Consider the following 16,404-nt stretch of genomic DNA (forward strand, 5'->3'; position numbering starts at 1 on the left):
ATAAAGTACTAATTCATTATTATGATGATAGATTATTTTGTTTATTAAAAAAGATAGAATAGCTGGGGATACCTGGGTGGCTCAGTCAGTTAGGCATCCAACTCTTGATTTTAGCTCAGGTTATGATCTCAGGGCATAAGACAGCTCTGGGTTGGGCTCTACACTCAGTGGGGAGCCAGTTTCTCTTCCCCTGACCCTCCCCCACCACATGCTTGTGCTCGTGCCCTCTCTCTCTCTATTTATATGTATAAAATAAATAAATCTTTAAAAAATTCAAAAGATATTTTTTTTAAAAATTAAAAAGCTGCACTTATGTCTTATTACTGGCTTCTGCTACACATGACTATGACACAAGATTACCCTGATGGAATACTAAATCAAAGACACTTCTGCCCCAGTTCTTTAATTTTTTAAAAAAGATTTTATTTATTTATTCATGAGAGATAGAAAGACAGGCAGAGACATAGGCAGAGGGAGAAGCAGGCTCCCTATGGCGAGCCTATGCGGAATTCGATCCTAGGACTCTGGGATCATGACCTGAGCCAAAGGCAGATGCTCAACCACTGAGCCACCCAGGTGCCCCACCACTGCCCCAGTTCTAATTTGGTAGAGATGAGGGTCATCTTAGGTTAATGGAACTCAGGGGATCGAGCCCTCTCTAACCTCACTGCCACCTTTCCTTCCAGGGCACTCTCCCATTATCTCATCTCTTACTTCCTATCTCATCTCGACAGAACAACATTGAGAAGCCCAGGAAGAGATAGTCGTGACCTCTTGGCTCTGGGTTCACTCTGCTTGCTGCAAGACAGCTATGGCCTCCACCAACACACCCAGAATTCTGTCCTCGGAGATTGCTACTTTCTGAAAATTACTATTTCCTTATAAAAAGCCAGAGAGCTTGAATCTGCCTCCAAAGGACATGGCAGGTCTACTTCCTGACTGTGCACCAGATACTTTGATTCTCCTCTGAGCCTTAGTTTTTACTTTGCCAAGTGCAACTATCACTTAATTCCATACAATGCAATAGGAGATGCAGCTCATGTAGGAGAGGATTGTGTGCCCTTTCTGTAAATGCAGAAGTGGCGTGAACCTCATTCTGTAAGGCACAGCTATCTAAACAGGACTTTATATAGCTCAGCATCAAGTTTTAAATCACTCAAAGAAGGAATCTGTAAGGACACATACCAGCCTTTCTCCAGAGAGAGATCAATGAGCTGTGGAGACATGTTGGCCAGGAACACTTTCTTTCATCTAGATATAGAGTGTGACACACGGGTGCCAGTCTGTTATTCCTAAAGGAAGGGCAACCTTTATAATCAATTGGAGGTGGAACATGTCCAGGGGTGTGTGGAAGAGGATGGAGACAAAGCTGATGGATTATTTAGAGAATGTTTAACATTATTCAATAAGATAAAATGATAGATGAAATTGATTAAATACAGTTCTCAAACTTAGAAAGACATCCAAGGCATCAAGGATTCTAAGTATTTTTTTACAGTGTCTATTCAGGAGACAAAAGCAAAATAAATCCCAATGGAATGCAATGAAATGAGATAAAATAAAATAAATGCTCACAGGTTTCACATAACACAACATTCGAAAGGAATAAGCAAACTCTCCATGTATTTATATATTGATAATATTATAATTAGAAAACCTAAACTGCAAAAAAATTACCATTTTAGGAATTATATTTAGGTATGATGCAATTTTCATTTTATAGTTCTGTTACATTATTAGTCTTAAAAATTACAAAACCATAGCTCCTAAAACTTTAAGAGCATTAGAATTAGAAGTGAAATTATAATATGCATAAAATAACAAAAATGATGATGATGAGAACATTGATCTGAAGGTCCTTTTAAGGAGGAGCAAATGGTAAACAACAGCTTTCTATATAAACCAAAGAATCCAAGCTTATGTGATACCAATTTGCCATGACAGTTGTTCAATTGATAGACACTTGAATTGACTGGAAATGGCAATATCCAAGACCACATTATAATTCCACAGCTAGTTCTTCGGCATCAACAGGGTTGGTTTTCACTGAGTGCCCATTGGCTAAGGTGCACCATATCAATGGTTTGTCCTTATTACTGTCTGCCTTAAAGAAATGTCTTCTTTCCATGGGTCAAAATTCCACTCGTGACCTAGCAGCTGCCCATGATTCGCACTGCTAACCCAACTGTTTATGACAAGCAGAAGCAAAAACCTTGAGCAGCACATTGGCCAGAAGGCCTGAGGAGTAGAGTCCTGAATGAGCACTAAAAAGACCAGGAAAGGGCTGGAGACATTACAGCAAAAGGGTGAAGGAAGGGTTAACAAGACAGAAGTGAAAGACATGAGGCTTTACCCCATAGCAAACACAAATTTCTTTCCCTTTTCTTTCTTTTTTCTTTCCCTTTTCATTTTTTTTAACCATTTATTATATCTACTATTTTTGTAGATCACTTCATCAGAAATATAAGTTAGGAAAACTTGACAATCCCCTCCCATGGAGATAAGATTTGAAAAAAATGTTTATTTGCAGTAGATGAATAATTTCAAAATACACACATACATAAACACACACAATATCTATTACATTGTGTGTATTTTTAACATGACTTGTGATTTCCTGAAATGGATTTACATAGAAAAAGCACTAGTTCATTTCATCACTAGAGTCAAGTTATTATAAATTATTAATCATCTAAATTGATGGGGGCCTTTCTGATTTTGAACCGAGCTATACAATTTTTTCTTTTTCTTTTTTTTTTTTTTTACAGATTTTGCCAACAGATTTATCTCTCTATTTTTTTTTTTTTTATCTCTCTATTTTTGATTTAGCTAATGTTCATGTTAGTAGTTAAAAGACTTATGTGGTCTGTGTTTATGATTAGAGCTCTGATGTGAGAGATCTATTTTCTTAAAAAATAAAGGCTTATTGAGTTATTAACATCCTGTAAAATTTACCCATTTAAAGTGGACATTCAATGTTTCTTTTAGTATATTCACAGGGTTGTGCAGCCATCTAATTCTAGAACATCCCATATATTCCAAAGAAACTTCACTAACGATCCCTCTCCTCTCCCTCAACCCCTGACACAACTAATCTACTTTCAGACCCTATATATTTGACAATTCTGGACATTTCATATAAATCAAATCATACGATATATAGCCTTTTGTGACTGTCTTCTTATTTTCAAGGCTCATTCATGGCACATGTATCAGTGCTCCATTTCTTTTTATTGCCAAATAATATTCCATTGTAATATTCACATTTTATTTATCCACTCATCAGTTGATGGACATTTGAGTAGTTTCCATCTTTTGGATATTATGAATGATGCTGCCATGATCACATGTGTACAAGCATTTGGGTGGATGTACGCTTTTACTTCTCTTTGGTATAAACCTAGGAAGAAGTTCCTGGGTTCCACAGTAACTCCAGGTTTAATTTTCTTAGGGGATGCCTAACCGTTTTCCAAAGTGGTTGAACCATTGCCACATTCCCACCAGCAGTGTGAGAGTTTCACAAGTTCTCCTCATCTTCCCTAACACTTGCTATTGCCTGCTTTTTTTTTTTTTTTTTTTTTTTTTTTTTTTTTTTGTGTATAGCCATCATAATGAGCATGCGTCTCTTTGGGGTTTTGATTTACATTACCATGAAGGATGATGATACAGAGCATCATTTCATGTGTTTATTAGCCATTCTACATGCTTAAGAACATTCTCCATTTCCTCTCCACAAAGACATACAAATATTATCTAATTTCTTTTATGTGCCCTATATTAAAATACACACTCTTAAATTTCTTCAGTACTGATCTCCATTTTGGGGTCCTTCCACACATACCCTGTCCCCCCTCCACTACACATACATATAAACTCAGCACATGCTTTCACAAATGATTTCTTTTAAAATTGAGTTTGATGCCTTCTCACAGTTGCTTCTAAATCAACCAGACTTCAGCAGCAAAACCAAGTAAGTTAATTGCTATTTGTCAAATATAATAACTGCTGACATATCTTGGTCTAAACTTTGCCATCAACTTCAAATCTGTTGTAGAGACCAATACCTAAAACATTGTGAAGACAATCTCTTCCATCTTTACCTCTCATGACTAGTCTATGACTATCCATTATTTACCTTAGAATCCCAAATTTTTAAGAAGCATTTCTCATTTCTCTAAAGCTTCACTATCACTAATGGGAACAGGAGTAGTGTCTTGAGAGTGGAATCCTGAAGCAAAGCAGGTGGAATTCCCTTGCTTAAAAAGGTCAGAGTCAGTATGGAGAGCATTATAGTGAGAATGAATTGTGGGGAGCCTCTGGCTTCTAAAATTTGTCACTATCTTAAAAATCCAGGCTCTAGCAGAAGCCCACACAAACTTAAGATTTTGTTAATTTGACGTTATACAAATCTAGCAGATCTAGATCTCCTCCTCTAGCAGATTATAATCATGACATTGTTTAAGAATATCCTAACAAAACTTAAAGTGACCCCTTAAAAATACCATCTTGCTTGTAAAGGAACAGCTTATATAGAAATTGTTTTCAGCCCATATAAGCTACATGATGTTATTTTTAATGGGTAATTTGAAATATCTCCTCCATAAAGTATATTTTGATCCAAAACGGTTTTACTACAAACTTTGCTAAGACGTCAAAAACTATTTTTAGCAAACGCTGAAGAGAAATTAATAATTGCTCAGATAACTTTACAAGTCTCTACAAATTTACTGGAAGGTACCTCAATGTTTAAATCCTTTTCAAAGCAAAAATATCTTTGGACAGGCTACTTTCTTGGCTCTTAGTTCTGATTCTTTGATGGGGAGCTGGAACCAGAGATTCTGAGGGTGAGTTTCTTCCATTTTTGAACATGAAGCTTTTGAGAAAGGATTTTCTAAGATTTAAAAAACATGTCTTGGAACATGGCAAGATGAAGAAGAAATGCAAAGATCTTTTCCATCCTACGTTCACCTTATGATTTTACATCATTCTTGGAGAACTAAGTTTTGGAAAGTGAATTTCCTAATATCTGAGGTTTCACATCTTTCCCTAACCTTGCCTTTGAAAATCATTTTAGAAGAGAAAGGGAAAGTTTGCATTCTTGATCTCTAACATCCTGGCTAACATGAGCTTGTCAGTATCTGAGCTGACACTTAGAATTTTCTGACCCTCTATAACTAGTAGAGGCTGTAATCTGCAAATAGCAAGTTTGTATAGGTATACCTCCAAATTATATATCCAACACACCCATTTCCTCTCCTTTCTGTCACCTTCCCCCTGGTCCACAACATCACATCTTTCACCTGGCCTACTATCCTAATTTCCTAACTTGTTTCTCAATACCACTGTCCAATTTATTACACATTTGAATTAATAATCTTTTCATTACATGAATCACATCAGGTTATTCCCTTTCTAAGAACCCTTTTGATGATTTTTCTATTGCATTCATAATAGAAGTCAATCTCTTACCATGATCCACAAGGCCTATTTCATTAATTCATCTCATCACTTTCATCTTTCTTGGAGTCCACCCGATCTTTTTTGTCATATTATCTTGAACTTCCTACATCTCTGCCTGGCAGGCTCATATACTGTGTTGCCCCTTAACATAGCCGCTCTCACAAATTCTTCAAGTGTCAGCATAAATGTTGCTTCTTCAGAAAGGCCTCCTCTGACCACACTTTCTAAATGAACCTCTTCTGCTTTTTGCTTTGCAAAAATGGCTCATTATTTTCCTCATAGCACTAATTTGAACCTATAATTTAAAATTGTGGGTTTTTAAATTGTCTGCTTTTCTAACTAAAGGGTAAGAACCATATCGCCAGAAAATTTGGCCAGCACACAGTAGGACAAAAGTAACTTTGAATAAATTAATAAATAAATGAATCATCTATTATGTCTTAATGCATATTAATTACTCCTTCAGATCACATTTCCTACACTTTCTCAGGTCCCCTTAGCCATGATTCTATCTTGTTTGTCAGCTTTTGTGCCAAAGTTTCTGCTATAAAAAGACAGAAGTAGGAAGAGAATTTCTTTGTGTTGTTTTTCTAGACACTGGTGGCTCAATTAAAGGGGTAAATGGTTGGATAAATTCATTTAATGCTGCAATGCAACAATGCAGTCCAAGAGGCAATTTCATCTAGGTATTCAGCAAATACGTTATTATATAACAATAAACCTTCCTCCCTTACCTCAATTCTTCAGTTTTATTTTCAATCGTTTATAACGGTCACTTCTTTCTACACTAATAATGTCCAACTTAAATCTGAACATACAGCTCACTTAAATATAAATTATGGAAACAGGAACGTTAACATGGCATGAGGTGCTCTCCAATTTAATGCATAACCTTCTAAAGCCAAGCATTGAAATCCTTTCCCTCTAATTGCAGATTTAAGCTGGGCAGAAACCAGACCTGATTACCAACTGCTTGCACAAATTAGAGGAGTAGTTATCCTTTCTCCTGGGTTATCAAAGACTACCTGTCTCAAAATGAAATAAACCTGTAAATTAAGTTAGACAATACTTTAAACATAACCCTTCCTAATGTCACAACTGATTTATTAAATTAAAATGTCTTAAGCCCACTAAACAAAATTTTGATAGGCTACACTGCACACTATGGGGTTTGAGGTACAGTTGCCAGAGCCACATTATCTTGCCTACAATGCCCTTACCACACTGGACTGCCTGTGAAAATCCTAGTCCAACTCCAGTCTCCTTGTCATAAATCCTCTGGACAGAATTAACTCCTGCCCCCAGTTTCTCCCACTGCATATAACACCATACCTGGCTAGGTTGTTAGCTCGTGTCACCAATTGCACGGAGTGTCTCTTATGCATAGTGAAAACTCCTCCATATGGAATGTGAGAATAATTACAAATAATTTTACATAGCCAAAGACTGCCAAAAAACTAAAGGCCACTTACAACAGAACAAAACAGTGAGAAGTGGAGTTGTTTTTGGGCCCCACTATCTTCTCCAAGAACCACAATCCCATCAAGGTCAAAAAGCACAAGTATTCCCAATCAATCCATACTTCTTTCCTCTAATTAATAAAACTCTTATTGTTCAAGCTCCGTAGGGCCTCATTGGCAGCTAGGTGATACTAATGCTACTGCCTACCTGAAAATAAAAGAGATAAGGACTGCCCATTTCCTGCCATATTAACACTGTGCTCTGTGAGCCTTTTGGAGAGATGTTTAGCAGAGTAAATGTTGGTTTATCTCACCTTCTGGATATAGTTGAGTTCATTTTTTGAAATGATTTTTCATATGTTTTGGGCTGTTCAGTGATAACAAGTCTAGATTTCTTTTTAGAGAAGGGTTTCTTATTAACAATTGTATGCGCCTAGTTCCAAGTATATGAAAAAAACACATTTTCTGACTCATGACAAAACCAATGGGTCACTTGTCTAAAAGCATTAAAACAGGAATTCTTTTGCATAGCATGATATAAATAATGGAGGGGTGGACTGTGTGAACATTCTTGAACAAGTTTTCCCTTGGACTAAAAATCAAAACATTTTACCTAACCAAAAAGTAACTGAATCACAAAAATGCCTTGTATCCACTGAATACATTCTTAACATGCTTTAACAATATGTTACATTTGTAGGTAGTTATGATCAGGAAATCATTTATATTAAATGATAGAGGAAGAACGATTGAGCATTTGGCATGTAGATACTGTGTTGTATACTCTAAATACATTATCTCACTTAGTGTACACAATAATGCCTCAAGAGAGATATTACTATTTCCATTTTGCAGTTTAGGACACTATGGCTTTCTATGACTAGGCGGGTAAGTGGAAGAACTAACATAAAAATCCTCATGTTTTCCAAACCACATCAATTAGAAAGAGAGCAGACCTTTTTAAGACCTTTCATGGATGTGTAGAAATTCACCAATTCAAAAAATACATTTACTCAATCATAGGAATCATCAGGACAAAGCCAGAAAACACAAAGTTACTACCACTCTATAATAAGAACCAAAGAGAAATTATAGGATAAGAAATATTCTTACAGGATTTACAACTTTAAAGATAGTCAGTCTGTGAATTCCAAATTAGATCAAGGAACAGTGGAAAGTAAACATTCAACTATATCATGAAACCATTCAGGTTTCTTTCTACCATGCTAAGACATTCTGCTAATTACACAGGTTATTTTTAAAGGCTTAATAAATTTGGGTAATAATAATATTATTTACTTTTTTTAGAAATTGCTCTTCCCTACCTAACTCCAGTGACTGCAATGAAGGAGAATGTCAATCATGGCAGCCCTCCTCTCTGGCTGTACAACAGGGTTTGTGAATTGCTGAACAATAGTACTCCAAATCTCTGACCACAGTGCCTGATCCAGAACTGGGCACAACTCATCTGGAGTTCTTCTTTGGAATTTTTCTAGATTGTGGAGAGTGCTCTCTCCTACTGGGCTGTGAGAATGTGAGTCATGGCTGTGACCAGTGGCCATGGGGCCACCCTTAAAGGAATAGCCTGGCTTGGAAACTAGGATAAACCACAAAGGAGAGTGATGGTAGGGAGATGAGAGGGGGAGAGAGTGAGAACATGAGAATCAGAGTGAGAGAAAGAGAGAGAGGGAGAAGAAGAGGAAGCAGGATGAAAGAGAACACTTATTAAGACAGATCATGAGAGATAGGCATGGACACATCTGACCAATTCCCACAGACTGCAGTTAGAATTTCTGTATTCAGGCAATCCACACACAAGTTCCATCCCTGCCCTTCTGTGGTTTGACTATCTAAACAATGCCTTTCCTTTTGCCTAAAGTATTTGGAATGGTATTTTTTTATTACTTACAATGATAAGCTTAAGGTATGTAGAAAAGCATGTTCATTACTTCATAACCTAAGTTCTTATTCCTGTGTCTGTGTCAAATACAATGATGTAACTAGTCAAATCAGCAAATATTTATGGAGATCAGAAGAGTGGAAAGGCACTCCGACTTAATGACAGGGAGAGCTACATCAGAAATGAAGATGTGAAACATCTCATTGGGAAATAAAGACTAAAATGCAAATATCAAAATGGTTATGGTATAAAATAAAAACAGACACATCATTAGGCATTATCATAGTATAAAACTGACTAAACAAAATATGCAGATAATAAATACAGGGTACAGAGGAGGGAACAATCAGGTTGCAGAACAACATCCCATTTTAAGTGCTTGAAGTTAGTGCTATGTGAAGCTCTACTCAGATCAACACAGACTGTACCAGAAGTGTAAGACCCTTAACTGACCACATCCCATTTCCAATTGATGTCTGAGGGTATGAAGCATTCCTAAAATATCCTTCCATTTACCTACAGAAAATATGATACAAAGCTTACACTAGGGCAAAGCTGGCTTCATGGGTGTTGTTTGCACACTTTTGGAAGGGCTCTGTACTTCCTGTTTTGAAATTGTTTATTAATTTTTGAAAAAGGGGCCCAATGTTTTCATTTAGCACTGTTTCCTGGAAATTGTGTCACTGGTCCTATATTAAAGGAAAGGGACAAAGTTTCTCTACAGATGAGTCAGACCAATGGTCTTGCTTATCAAAGCAGCTATTTGCCAGGAGGTATAATATATTTCAGAAGTTAAAGGGCAAAGAAGCACTGGCTCACCTGCCACATAGTCCTCCTTAGCTCTTAAATAAAGCAAACGATAGTGAATGATGAGAAGTCTACAGTGAAGAGCACTTGTAATCTGCCAAATCACAACACTGCCACCAAGGGGTGAGCGAAGTCACCAAAGTTTGCATCAAAAAGCAAAATCAACCAAGGGTTGGGTCAAAAAAGCCACAGCATAGTCCTGGGACATGACAAGCATAGGAAGCATCTGTTTGATTTTATGAGATACTCGGTAAAGAAAAGCTAGTTTTGGTTATGTTAAATGCATAAAATATCATGGAACAGTGGATTGGTATCAATGTGTTACCTAGAGACACAACTCTACCTCATGGAGCACAGGCTAGATGAGACTGGGTATCACTGGAGAGTTGTGTAACTGAATTGGTCAGTTTCAACAACCCCCTGAGATGGCGTCTCACCAACTCACGTACTCATGTACAGAGTAAAGGCAAACTACAATGAGAGTGTCTACCTACCTTCTTGCCCTAGGATCTCCAGGGGTGCCACCATAGGAATATGCCAGCCTTGCTATGATTTACTTACTTCCCTGATGTGCTAGCAGAATAGTTACTCCAAAACTACAGCTCTACCAGTCTTATCTTGTGGATGCTGACCTCTCCTTACTTCCACTCTCATTCTCTAGCCCCAGCCACAAGCAAATAGGTGTACATGGTGAAATACTCATCTGTCGGGGGCACCTGGGTGGCTCAGTCAGCTGAGCATCCAACTTCTTGATTTCAGTGCAGGTCATGATCTCAGGTCATGAGATTGAGCCCCATGCCAGGCTCTGCACTCAGTGCAGAGTCTACTTGTCCTTCTTCCCTATGCTTCTCCCCCTGCTCATGTTCTCTCTCTGTCTATCTCCCTTTCTCCCATAAATAAATAAATAAATAAATAAATAAATAAATAAATAAGTAAATAAGTAAATAAATAAATAAATATCTTTTTAAAGAAAAAGGAATACTCATCTGTCAGATTTGTACATTGATGTGACTGAGCTGTTGGCCCTTTTCCGGGGGAATAAACTGAGATTAGAGATGCAAGGAGGCCAATGGGAACCAGTGAGGGACATGAAGGGATATTGTAGGTGCTGGGCTGCAGTAAAAAAAAAAGATTCCTCTTTACAATTTTCCAAACTGACAGCCCTTGCTCTGTAAAAACAAAAACAAACAAACAAAAACAAAAACAAACCAAACAAAAAAACAAAATCAAAAAGCAAACAAAAAACCCCACAAAGATAATATATAGCTAAATTTGAAGGACATGAATGACAATTTAATGTGCTTATATTTCAGCAATTATCTCTCCTATCTTACCTGCATGGACTTTTGACTAAAATTGTATCTCTTAGGTTAACCCCTAATGAACCACTTTTAAGTAGAATACTCTCATTATCTTTAGAGTGGATGCTTATTTTCCCTTCTGTTCAGACCACTCTCTTTTTCCATCTACTAGTCACTGAGGTAAAGTTTCTTCTATGATAACTCTATGGAATCTAAGTAATGAATTATATGAGTTAGCGCTCATAGCAGTTTGTGCACTCAATATATGCCAGCAAATTTCATCTTATTTAAGGATGTATGATGATGGATACAATGATAATGATAATGGATAATGATAATGGATAATCACAGTTAGGTGGATAATCACAGTTCTGTATGTAAGGAAGACAACAAGCAGAAATTGTGGAATTTCGTGGTATGATGAACAAAGTCCCTTAGGATGTTAAGTTTTCTAAAGATCTAAAGCAAAGTCATTGTTAGTGTAGGGATGTTGGAAAGTACACTAATTGGTTCAGTGTTAGGGTTTGGCTTACAGTGCTGATCGTGTTTCATTTTCATTCTCCTGATAGACCCAACTATTTGGGGCTGCTGTCCTGGGAGGGCTAGCTTTCCTCCTGAATTAATATTTAATATGTCTCTATGGAATTTCATAATCAGTGACAGAGACTTTATTTCATATATTTAAGAGAAAAAAATTTTCTTTCAATCCTGAAAAATTTACTTTAGGAAATGTGGTGTAATTCTACAAGAATCCTGGAAGTTCTTTTAAAAAATATTGATCATCTGCTTCTTGGTGACATCTGGCAGAAATCTTAATACAAATGGTGAAATTTGGACAATATCTTATGAATTGAGCAAAAACAAAATAAAACAAAAAATGATTCATCTTACCTTCATACAGTCTCTGCTACTGATCTTTTGAGGTGAGTAGGTTTATCATCTCAGCAGGGTTGTTCCACTCCACTTACATGGTCTACTTTTGTGTGGTTTCCTCATCACAGAAGTTGTTTTACCAGACGGTGGTCCTGGCAAACCATCTCCCCAGCTATTCTCTGTAGCATCATAGCTTGTATGCCAACCTTTCTTATTCAAACTCCAAATTTTGCCAGTTCTTAGCACCCTGTTTGACTTGATATCCCAGGTTGAGGGCTATCTAATTTTTCATTCAGGCTATAAAAGTTGGCAACCCCAATGGTGTCACACTTAATAAAATACCAGTTTTAAAATGCCATTGTGAAATGAAAAAAACCTACCTTTCTTGTAGAATGAGTTTGTTCTCTTTCTTCCAAAAGTCTTTAAAGTCAGAGCTGAATTCATGCCAGATACTGAAGAAAACATTTGGGGACACCTCCTTCTCTCCAATTTTTGGTTTCATGAAGAAATAGGCTGTAGTCTCCAAAAAGCTGTCAAAGCACACACACACAAGCATAAAAGCTATGATTACTTTCCAATATGGGATATTCTTTCTTCATCCAAATGCTGATTTCATTCATGCAGTTATTGTTACTAAGAGGACTCAAACTCTTCAAGCATGAACAGTAGTCTCTTACGGTTTCATGTTAAGAGTTTTGGATACAGATATTAGCTGCTGATAAGAATCATTCACATACTGATAACTACCCTTGATTCAATTCCATTTTCAAAGTGAATCACTAAGTGCCTGACATATTTCAGAAATAAACTTGTAGTCAACTTGGGACATGTTGTAAGTAATGGGTCTATACTTTTTTCCTACACTCTAAAGAAGTAAAATATCAGCTACTTGTCCCCAAACTAATATGTATTCTACATGTATTTTACATTGCTTACATGTACTTCAGCTTCCTACATTGCTGAAGAAAAAAAAAAAAGTGAGTCCCAAGAAATGGTAAAGAAGTCTCTCATCAGATCATGGAAATATCATTGAGTGGATACCAATGTACCAATATGGCAGCCAGCACTGTGACAATAGACAGATAGTGCCAGTCTTTAAAAGGTGCTGCTTCATACTACAACTACATGAAGCTCCAAAGAGTTTCAAAAGGCCTACTTCACAAAGAACATACAATTGGTAAATGGTAGCTTTATGACTCAACAAAAAGTCTTCCATTCCCATAAAAAAAAAAATGGCCTGGAAAGGACTTAGGCCAATAAAACTGGTAATGTCATAGTGAGGACACCTGGGCAGCTGGTCAGTGTATGGCCAGAGTTGCTGCAAAAAAGGAATGACAGTCCAATAGTCTTTGCCCCTCCTTCCCTTTTTTCCTACCCTGGCAGAGGGCCAGCACTTTTGCTGTCACACAAAGCTCAAGTTTGATTTACTATGAAGTAAAAATTTCTAAGGCAATTTGATTTTGCCATATTGCATTGCTTGGTTAAAAATATGTGTATATACATACATACATTAACACACATTTGTGTATATATTCAATTTGTCATATAGCTGATTTCAAATCCTTATCCTGAAAAATACATGAAAAATGTCTAATTGAGATGAGCATTAATAAAATGAGACGTGTAGGGTGAATCTGCTCAGAAGGTAAAGGAGACTGAGTATCACACACAAAATCAAGAATTCACAGCCACCCTGACTATGACCAATGGGCTAGTCTGTTCTGTTTATAAGCTTGCCTCATGGTAGTCTCTGAACATCAAGATTCCCCAGGACACCAGTTTTTAGATTCTAGGGAGAGATGGCATCACTTATTTGATCAAATGTGTAGCTCCTGGGAATTATGTATTTCTCCCTAGTTAGCCTAGCAGGAAAATTGACGCAGTAAAGTCAGTCAGTCCTGAGAGTCAGGCTGTGAAGTGGATATGGTATGTGAGAATCTGGCTGCCCTAAGCTGTCGTAATGACATCAGAATGTGTCCGCAGAATGTGTTGATGGGGTGAGGACTGCCAGGAGAGTAGATGGCAGGGAGCATGAATAGTCTAAGACATATCTGGGTCATATTTTACTAAAACTGATAAAGTATACACATACTTCCATCCTAAGAAAACAGGTCATTCTCCTTATGTGCCTAAAGACTATTTATGACCTGAATGGCAGAAATTAGGTCTCAAATCCTTTATTCTTTCCCATTATTTCTTGGTATTTATACTTCATAAATTGATTATTACAGACCAAGCCAATTTGTTTGAGCAGACATGTCTAAATTGCAAGAGTTGGTTCATCTGTTCAGCCACTTAAACCATTTTGAAAGTTCTATTATGAGGCAGCAGGGTATAAAGGAGGGAATATAGGATTTAGAATGAGAAGACACAGGGTATTGAATCTTGACTCTGACTAGCTACATGGACAAACCATTTCACATCATTCTGACTCAGCTTTTTCATCTATAAAGTAGTGACTATAATAAACAATTGAATTCCGAAAAACTAATTTCCAAATTGTTCTAACACGAGACAAATTTATTTTGTACTGCATATTATTTCCCATTACATATACTGCATATTCTATATTGTATATTAAGAAATACAAATATATATTTACTAAAAATTATCTCTATACTGTAACTAATTCAATTGAAGTTGATTTATTAAAAAATACTCATGTGATCATGTTCCCTAGAGATATTTTTGAATTACTGGCATGCATAGAGGTTTCTGATACTGGTAGTAATTATTGTAATTATTGAATAATTTCCCCTTGGCTTTGTCATATATTGCCTACATAGCTTTAAGACAGCAACTTTTGAGTTTTTCAGTTTCTTCTCTAAAGTGAATGATATGTTTGCTTTTCAAGGTTATCATAAAGATTAAATGAAAAGTACTTGCGTATTATAAACTAAAATAGCAATATATGTATTAACTTTATAAAATCAAGCATTTTTCACTGAGTGCTCTTTGTGCAAAACTTAATGAATTTGTGAGACACATTAGTATCCTACAACTGAATTGAAGTCAATGCATGAAACTGCTGAGTATGATTGTCAGTGACGACAATATATATGTAGTCATTTTTTTGGAAGTGGCCACAGTGAAAGAACTTATCAACTAAGTATGACACGAAGAGTAAAGCATTATCTGAGGATCCCAAATGCTATCTCAACTGTGTTCAACCACCCCACTCCCTAGAATAAAGCAGAAGCACTTTTCAAAAGTAACCAAATAAATTATAGGCAATAATTTCTACAAGTTATCAAGGCAATTTGCATACTAGAGGCATTTTTGGTTACATAATCCTGTGCAGTATTAGGTGGCAATTCAGCTAATTCAAACTTATATGACATGAAAGATACCCACTTGGATAATGGGTAGAAAGGATAGGTTCCATTCTTTCTGAATTATTCTTTTTTCTAAATCTGAATCCAGGAGGGTCCCATCTACCACACAGCAACATAAGAACACAAAAGAGGGCAGGCATTTTATTTGGAGCCTTCCTCACTACTGGCTGTTCTGTGAGACTTTCTTGAAATGACCATGACACACTAGGAGCCAGTAAAGAACTGTAGTTATAACACAAAGAAAATGGAGCAGTCATAGTAAGAGACAACTCCAGAGGTCACCAAACAATCAAGAACCCTATAATCAGGATTCTTAAAAAGCTCTTTCTAGAAGAGATCAGTACTATGCTTCTTTCACCACAAACACAAAACAGTATAAATATACTGCTCTGTAATACAACTGAGCTTGCCATAGAGCTCTGAAAAGATAGTTCCAGCAGAATTGTTTTGAAATTTCTCTGAATCCCCACATAAAAACGGAAAGAGCACCTGAAATATTAAAAATCAAAGCTAATAGAAAAATATCTGCAAAGACACTGTGTTCAATATCACCACACACCTCAAAATGCAAACAGGGGAGACAAACCATTGATAACACAAAACCCAACTAGTAACATTGTCTGTATAGAAAGAGGCAGAGGAAAGTGACAGGGGGACTTCCCTAAAAGCAGAAGAATTCCTGAATCACAAACAGGCACTCCTGAAAATTGTTTAAGGGACATCTGAGAACTGTAGCTGAAATGGGAAGGGGTTTTATACACTTTAATGCATGGAAGAGGAGAAAAGATCTACAGTAAGTTCTGAAAGGGCTGGCAACAGTCTGGAATATATCAAGTCTAAGTACCAACCAAGAGAAACTCCCTCTTATGGCAAAACTCTGCATTGATAGAAAATGCTGGAAGTAGATTCAAATTGTGCAGGATAGCAAAAGGACAAAGGAAATTGAAAATGCAGATATATTAGAGGGCAAAATTTGCAGGCAGTATGAGATCATTTTTTTTCTTTTTTACCATTGTGCACAAGTAACAAAAGGGAAAGCTTAGAGCAGTAAAGCTACAAATGAACTAAAATTGAAAACATAAAATATCAAAATATGTATGAGCAGATAAAACAATACTTAAAAATTTATAACTTTAAATACTTATAATTAGAAAAATAGAGGTATAAAATGAATAATGTGGGCATCTAACTCAAGAAACTAAAAAGGAACAAATTGAACTTGACTAAGCAGAAGAATGGAAATAATACAAAGAGCACAAAACAAAGAA

The 16,404-nt window shown here is 36.5% G+C and overlaps 1 protein-coding gene across 3 annotated transcripts in view; it reads right to left on the reverse strand.

Moving 5' to 3' along the window:
* FMN2 (formin 2) overlaps window positions 1–16,404 on the reverse strand; it is a 363,611-nt gene that overhangs the window by 19,262 nt on the left and 327,945 nt on the right. For 2 of the 3 annotated variants that reach the window (XR_011996328.1, XM_026003374.2), the window contains one exon: window positions 12,182–12,331. Coding sequence is in view for 2 of the 3 variants with exons in the window: in XM_026003374.2 (XP_025859159.2) it covers window positions 12,182–12,331 (150 nt within the window). In the remaining variant the exon portion in view is untranslated. Of the gene's footprint in view, window positions 1–12,177; window positions 12,332–16,404 lie in introns of those variants that run through there. The other variant, XM_072732906.1, reaches the window with a different exon arrangement.

The sequence above is a fragment of the Vulpes vulpes genome, chromosome 13 (genome assembly GCF_048418805.1).
Source record: "Vulpes vulpes isolate BD-2025 chromosome 13, VulVul3, whole genome shotgun sequence".
Lineage (NCBI taxonomy): Eukaryota > Metazoa > Chordata > Mammalia > Carnivora > Canidae > Vulpes > Vulpes vulpes.